The sequence below is a fragment of the Physella acuta genome, unplaced genomic scaffold, assembly GCF_028476545.2.
Source record: "Physella acuta isolate Inbredline_101_S28 unplaced genomic scaffold, ASM2847654v3 ptg000573l, whole genome shotgun sequence".
Taxonomy (NCBI): Eukaryota; Metazoa; Mollusca; class Gastropoda; family Physidae; genus Physella; species Physella acuta.
Window position 1 is genome coordinate 1 of NW_026732092.1, and position 7406 is coordinate 7406.

Here is a 7406-nt window from a genome sequence, read left to right on the forward strand (position 1 = left end):
ACTAACTACGCCCACAAGAAAACTACTTTTTTCCTCTAGCTTTGCCTCTTTCTGCGTGAACGTAATCTCTTCGTCCACCTTTGACCCTATATCCATGGTGAAGATCGTAGAATGGCTGGGGGCTGCGGTCAAACCAGGTCCGTATTTAATTTTCTAAAACGAGAATCAGAATACACAGGAGAATACATAAATGAAAATCTTCATACATAGTGCACATAGACATAGACACAATGCACCAACAAACTAAATTGAAAGCCGTTTAGAATTATTTTTATCAATTCAAGTATTTTCAAAAACTGCCCCTCGACCTCTCCTTGAAGTCAACCGGAATGGCTAGGGAGAGTAAAACAATAAAAGTCAGAATAATTGTTTTCCACGATAAAAATACACAATATTGATCTATGGTTTATAGCGTAGTATTGTATGTATATAAAATAATATAACATCCCCTATCACCAAAACACCCTGACTCTACTAATCCAAATTAAAAAACAAAAGTGTTTGCAACATTACTATTATTACAAGTAGTTATTTATTTAACACGTTTTTCTTAACTCAGCTTCGCGTTTGTTTGTTTGGTTGTTTGGATGTTTGTTGTTAAAATTGACATCGAAAAATTAGCCCACTTCTGATTGCTCTAGAGACCTGAAATTTGGCATGCATGCTACTTTCGCCTAACAATTTCAGATGCAATCATAAAAACTAGCAATTAGTGACCGTAATTAGCTTAATTTAATTACGCCCCAAGGACCATAAAATTGAGGACATGATTTCTAAAGATACCGACAAGACTGGAGGCCTATTGACACAGTTACTTCGGCCCCAATCGATGTGAGCGCCCTGGCCGTGATCGTATAGTGGTTAGTACTTCGCGTTTTGGCCGCGACAACCCAGGTTCGAATCCTGGTCGCTCAAGATTTTTAGTCCGTGTATTTATAAACACTTTTTTAAAAACCACGTTTTTCATGTGTAGCAACGGACTAAAAAGGAGAAAATAAAATACTTAAAAAAAACTTTTAAAAAAACCACGTTTTTTTATGTGTAGCAACGGACTATAAAGGAGAACGGACACGGTAACACATTGTTAACGGTGACACGGTTGGTACGCTGGGCATGCTAAAATACACATAAACACGTTTTCCTTAACTCAGCTTCGCGTTTATTTGTTTGTTTATGGGAGATTTGATCACGTGATTCGTGAGTAGATCTCCACGCCAGCAACGTAAAATTACACCCTTTCTCTGTTTAAAGCGTATCGGTCGCTCAAGATTTTTTTAGTCCGTGTATTTAAAAACACTTAGTCAAGTCATACTTAATCAAGTGATTAGATAAAGTAGAAAATAAACTATATAAAAAACTTTTTAAAAAACACGTTTTTCATGTGTAGCAACGGACTAAAAAGGAGAAAATAAAATACTTAAAAAAAAACTTTTTAAAAAACCACGTTTTTCTTGTGGACTAAAAAGTAGAAAATAAATTTTCATAGATTTGATGACAAAAAACGTGGGTCGGGCAGATGGGTCGGGAAATTTGATGGGTGAACGTACCCACGTTTTTTGTCATCAAATGTATGAAAATTTATTTTCTACTTTTTAGTCCACAGAAAAAACGTGGTTTTTTAAAAAGTTTTTTTTTTAAGTATTTTATTTCTTTGACTATTTCCAGCCTCAATAAAACCGGAAGTAATTTTTGTATTTATTACACAGATGTTATAAAATATTCAATTTTGGTTGAAAAATATGCTTTCTGGCAATACACATTTGGAACCATTTGGAACCAGATTTTCACAATTTTTACAACAAAACGGAATTGTAACACTTACGACACTGATATCAGATAATTTTTATACACCAAACAAATTCGTTAAGTGTTAAAAAAATGCAAAGGCATAATGCTTCCAACTGTGTAGCAATTATAACATATCATTAACCACTTTGACATAACCCCCCCCCCCCCCCCATACAAAAACTTGCAGTAGGATATAACCCCCACTGTCATTTACCTACTGTATTTACCCCCGCCCCCCCCCCCCAAAAAAAAAGGGGGGGGGGGGCAGTAAGACAGGGTCTACTGGTAATTACCCCGGTCATTAGGATAGAGAAAAAATAAGGATTAGTTAGGGAAAGGTCAATGAGATAGACCTTGGCACATGTTTGGTATAGGGTTCTGGATAAGGTTTGGGATAAGGTTTCATATATGGTTTGTGATAGGGATAAGGTTAAGGATAAGTATAGTTTTTGAGTTCGGGATTGGGTTAGGGTTAGGGAGCATGAATTTCAGATAAGCATAAGTATAATATAGGCCTATATATATATATATATATATATATATATATATATATATATATATATATATATATATATATATATATATATATATATATATATTTATTTATTTATTTATATATGTATATATATATATATATATATATAATATATATATATATATATATATATATATATATATATATATATATATAACTTAAACCGAGTGGTATATGGCAACAGGCAATTATAAACTGTAAATTGGAGGATGATTGGAGGGAGGTAATGTAAAAGACCAAGGCTCTACATTTATTAATGATGTCCAAACTTCTTGACCTACGTCAGCTATATCGATCACCGACAGGTCAGCACTTAAGGTCACTTGACTCAAATCAAGCGACTTCACATTGCGCTGAGCATGCCAGGTGTTATTTTTAAGTACTCACCCTATTCTCTTTGATCATGTCCGATACGCATTTCCTTGCCGAGGAGAAGCCCTTAGATAGACCGGTTTTCTTCTTCGGGTCCTTTACCGGCCTTTTTAGGGGAGAACGCGAGAGGCAGCGTCTGAAACACTTGTGATGGGCGGGGCTTCGGTGGGGAACAGCTTCTTGTTCATTCTCCTGATGATGATGTGGGTAATACAAGTTTATAACGACAGATTTGCGTCTGTCTTTTTTTTAGGGTGGGGGGGGGGGGGGTGTAGGGGGTGCCCCCTTCTCATTTAGACAATAATATTAAAATCTAGACCAAAATGGGCTATATCTGCTAGTTTAAACTTGGAGAAAGCAAGACAAGTTCATTCTGAAGAATACTTAAATAAAGAGATATAAGTTTAAAATGATAAATCATCATCATCTTATCTTTCCCCGTTCGTGCCCAAGACACATAGAACAGATGAAGTAGAGTTAATGTTTCGGGCATATAAAGGTATAATGTGGTTAGCTTTCCCCAACGTGAGTTATGTACCAATTGGAGCTAGGTGGACTCAAGGACATTCTAGTGACTTGAACTCGGATTCGAACTCGAGACTTTGCAGCCTAGCTCTATGTTAATGATAAATAGACGTTGTTTTAAAATAACTATGGCGGTTCTTTCATACCTTGAAAGTAAGAGCTAAAGCATGGTAATTATTTAAGTTATTTCTACGGTTGCATCAATTTAGGTTGCATCAATTCACCGACATCTCCCTCCCCCCCCCCCCCCATCTCCATGGACAACCCCTCTTGCATGCCCTATTATTTACAGAGTTTCTTCCAGAATTTCTACCGCCCCCCCCCCCCCCCAATGAAATGAAATTTATATAATTTATATAGAAAATATATACTTTTAACAGTGTCCGCCCCCCCCCCCCGAAGAAAGTCTACCGCCCCCCCCCCCCCCCCCCCACCGAAAATTTCAAGTGCCCCCCCCCCCCCCCGGAGAAAAAAGTCTGGAAGAAAGAGTGATTATTTACTCACTAGTGTAGTACTTACTTGAGCAGACGGCTCAGCTTTAGCGTCTTCATCTTCTGGTCCTAGACTCCCGCTGACCACTGATGGTGCCTTGGGGTCCAATGCTGTCATTGTGGTAGCTATGCTTGGTGCCATTGAGCTAGCTACGCTTGGTGGCTTTGAGTTAGCTACGTGGTGGCTTTGAGTAGATTTGCTTTCTGTCTTTGTGCTAGCTACGCCTTAACCTGTTAACATAATATTTGATTGTTGTGTTTATATACGTTGTGTTTGTTGTGTTTTAACCTCTGTGTATATTATATGCTGGTTGTGGTTTGGTTTTAACCTCAGTGTATTAGTAAATTATATGCTGGTTGTGGTTTTAACCTCAGTGTATTAGTATATTATATGCTGGTTGTGGTTTTAACCTCAGTGTATTAGTATATTATATGAAGGTTGTGTTTTTAACCTCAGTGTATTAGTATATTATATGCTGGTTGTGGTTTTAACCTCAGTATATTAGTATATTATATGCTAGTTGTGTTTTTAACCTCAGTGTATTAGTATATTATATGAAGATTGTGTTTTTAAACCTCAGTGTATTAGTATATTATATGCTAGTTGTGGTTTTAACCTCAGTGTATTAGTATATTATATGAGGGTTGTGGTTTTAACCTCAGTGTATTAGTATATTATATGGTGGTTGTGGTTTTAACCTAGAGGAGATAACGTAATAGCTGATTTTTGTGCTTCTAATGTTGTGTTTTAAACTTGCATTTGTTAACATAATATATGTAGTCGGATTTTATGGTGGAGTTAAATTTGGTGCAAGAAAAATCTATTGTCATAAAGGATAACATTTGGACCGGACATAATCCTGAATGGGGTGTATTCAGGCCCGGGTCGTATTCCTGTCCGGGTCGTATCCCGATGCAAGACTTATTAGGGTCTATAGTTTCGCTATGCGAAGAGCTTACTTTACTCAAAACAATATATCTGACCCAAATCGTGACACTCCCTCTCTCTAGCCCCAGTAGGAGTGATACGGATCAAGTTGGGATACGGATCAAGTTGGGATACAGATCAAGTTGGGATACGGATCAAGGTGGGATACGGATCAAGGTGGGATACGGATCAAGGTGGGATACGGATCAAGGTGGGATACGGATCAAGGTGGGATACGGATCAAGTTGGGATACGGATCAAGGTGGGATACGGATCAAGGTGGGATACGGATCAAGGTGGGATACGGATCAAGGTGGGATACGGATCAAGGTGGGATACGGATCAAGGTGGGATACGGATCAAGGTGGGATACGGATCAAGGTGGGATACGGATCAAGGTGGGATACGGATCAAGATCTAAACATGACAATGATCAAAACAGCGTTACTGTATAGAATAGATCTAGTGAGACAAAAAGTTGACTGAATTATCCAATGTAAAGCCTGTATAGAATAGATCTAGTGAGATAAAAAGTTGACTGAATTATCCAATGTAAAGCCTGTATAGAATAGATCTAGTGAGATAAAAAGTTGACTGAATTATCCAATGTAAAGCCTGTATAGAATAGATCTAGTGAGGTAAAAAGTTGACTGAATTATCCAATGTAAAGCCTGTATAGAATAGATCTAGTGAGATAAAAAGTTGACTGAATTATCCAATGTAAAGCCTGTATAGAATAGATCTAGTGAGATAAAAAGTTGACTGAATTATCCAATGTAAAGCCTGTATAGAATAGATCTAGTGAGGTAAGAAGTTAACTGAATTATCCAATGTAAAGCCTGTATAGAATAGATTTAGTTAGGTAAGAAGTTGACTAAATTATCCAATCTAAAGCCTTCTGTTTCAGTGTTCTATAATCACTAGATTTAATTAATTACAGTTCCTAGATCTAGATCAACTACGTTTCGTAAAAAGACTGCAAGACGCTCATAACTCGATTTGCCTTGCCTTAAATAACAAGACAGTCTAGGATAGTTTAGGTTTTGTTTTCTTTACTAACCTCAGATTTATTGTCGTCCATGTTGACAAAAATTATCTTGTGGATACACTTTTTGTTTATTTACCTTATTTTTTTTTACCAGCACTCAAGTGTGTGATTGGTGAACGGACTAGTCATATGGTGCGCAATTTTCCTATGCAAAAATTGCACCAAATAGATTAATCCAGTGGAATACTTTTATTATTATTTAAAAGTAAAAAGTTCCCTTTTCAACCCTGACGGTCTATATAGGGCAAGTGAGGTAGAGTTCACTTGTTTCTGTGACCTCGGCATATGAAGAGATAGTGTGGTCAGCACTATGCCCAGCCGCCTTTACTTTCCCTAACGTGAGTTAGGTACCCATCAGAGTTGGGTGGACTCAGGGACGGTATGCCGACTTGAACCCGGATTCGAACTTGAGACTTACGGGTTAGCTGTCCAGCTCTCTACCGCTAGACCACTCCGTCCCTTTAATTTAAATGGAAGAAAACTTTTCTTTTACATTTCCAAATATTAAAATAGAAGCCTTAAAAATGTTAAAATTTGTTGTTTTTTTTAAAGAGAATTTATGAATTACAACTTGTTTATATAGTGTATGCAAAAAATATCTTTTACTCTCGTTTTCGTTTACTGAAATTTATCAGAAGCTACTTACTCTACGCGGTATAAAATGTTGGCTAATGTTGTTTATACTGTAAACGGTAACCATTGGCAGAAATGTCTATGGGCTCTTAACCTCTTTGGAGGTACCGAACCCCATCAGTTTCATGAGCACATTCACCGAACCCCTTCAGTTTCATAAGCACATTCACCGAACCCCTTCAGTTTCATAAGCACATTCACCGAACCCCTTCAGTTTCATATGTACATTCACCGAACCCCATCAGTTTCATGAGCACATTCACCGAACCCCTTCAGTTTCATATGTACATTCACCGAACCCCTTCAGTTTCATATGTACATTCACCGAACCCCATCAGTTTCATAAGCACATTCACCGAACCCTTCTAAATAGTTCCATCTTCCGCATTGATAAAATCTGATTGTGTATCTAATGAGTTGGGTGTGTGTCTTGACCGAACCCTGAGACTGACTCACCGAAACCCCGTGGGGTTTGGTCGAACACAGGTTAAGAACCACAGATCTAGGCTCATTAAACTATTTTATGTTAATGGTGTTATGAAAACAGATGTGATTATCTATATATATAATTCTCTTCTTCGAGCCGTTAGAAAACAAGCTGCAAACGCTCTCCCTACCTCCCCACCCATACATGGTTTTAGTGAGCTGTGTTCACTCTAAATGTTTACAAGCAGAGCCAACGATTTTAAACGTAGGGGGGGGGGGGGGAGGGGGGGGGGAAGGAAGGGGGGGGGGGGTTATGGTCCTTAACGAGCTACTTATAGTGTTTTAAAGAAATATTTTCAGTGTCAGCGTTGGTACTGTCGAATTCACAAATTATGAATTATTGAAAATTAGAAACAACTAAATAGCGGCGTATGTTATGCCGCGGGCCGGCTCGTGAAAACTTAATTGTGTGATTTTTTAATGACTTTTCTAAACGTTTGACGTATTTGTTTTCATAATTTTTGGTATGCATTTTTACTTTCTCGTATATACGAAGTATAGAGAAAGTATTGTAATCGTGCAAAAAAAAAAGATCGAGATTTTTGCAAATCTTGACGTTTTACACCTACCTGAGTAGGAAAAACATAGTTTTGCAATCTT

General features: G+C 37.5%; 1 protein-coding gene across 1 annotated transcript; it reads right to left on the reverse strand.

The window, feature by feature from the left end:
• Nucleotides 1-26: 26 nt before the first annotated feature.
• Nucleotides 27-3884, reverse strand: LOC131946852 (uncharacterized; the record flags this gene model as incomplete). The annotated part of the gene is made up of 3 exons (XM_059307823.1): nucleotides 3740-3884; nucleotides 2711-2887; nucleotides 27-153 (listed from the first exon to the last, which is right to left on the reverse strand). Coding segments are annotated over exons 1-3 (418 nt in total), but the record flags the coding sequence as incomplete, so codon positions are not given.
• Nucleotides 3885-7406: the final 3522 nt, after the last annotated feature.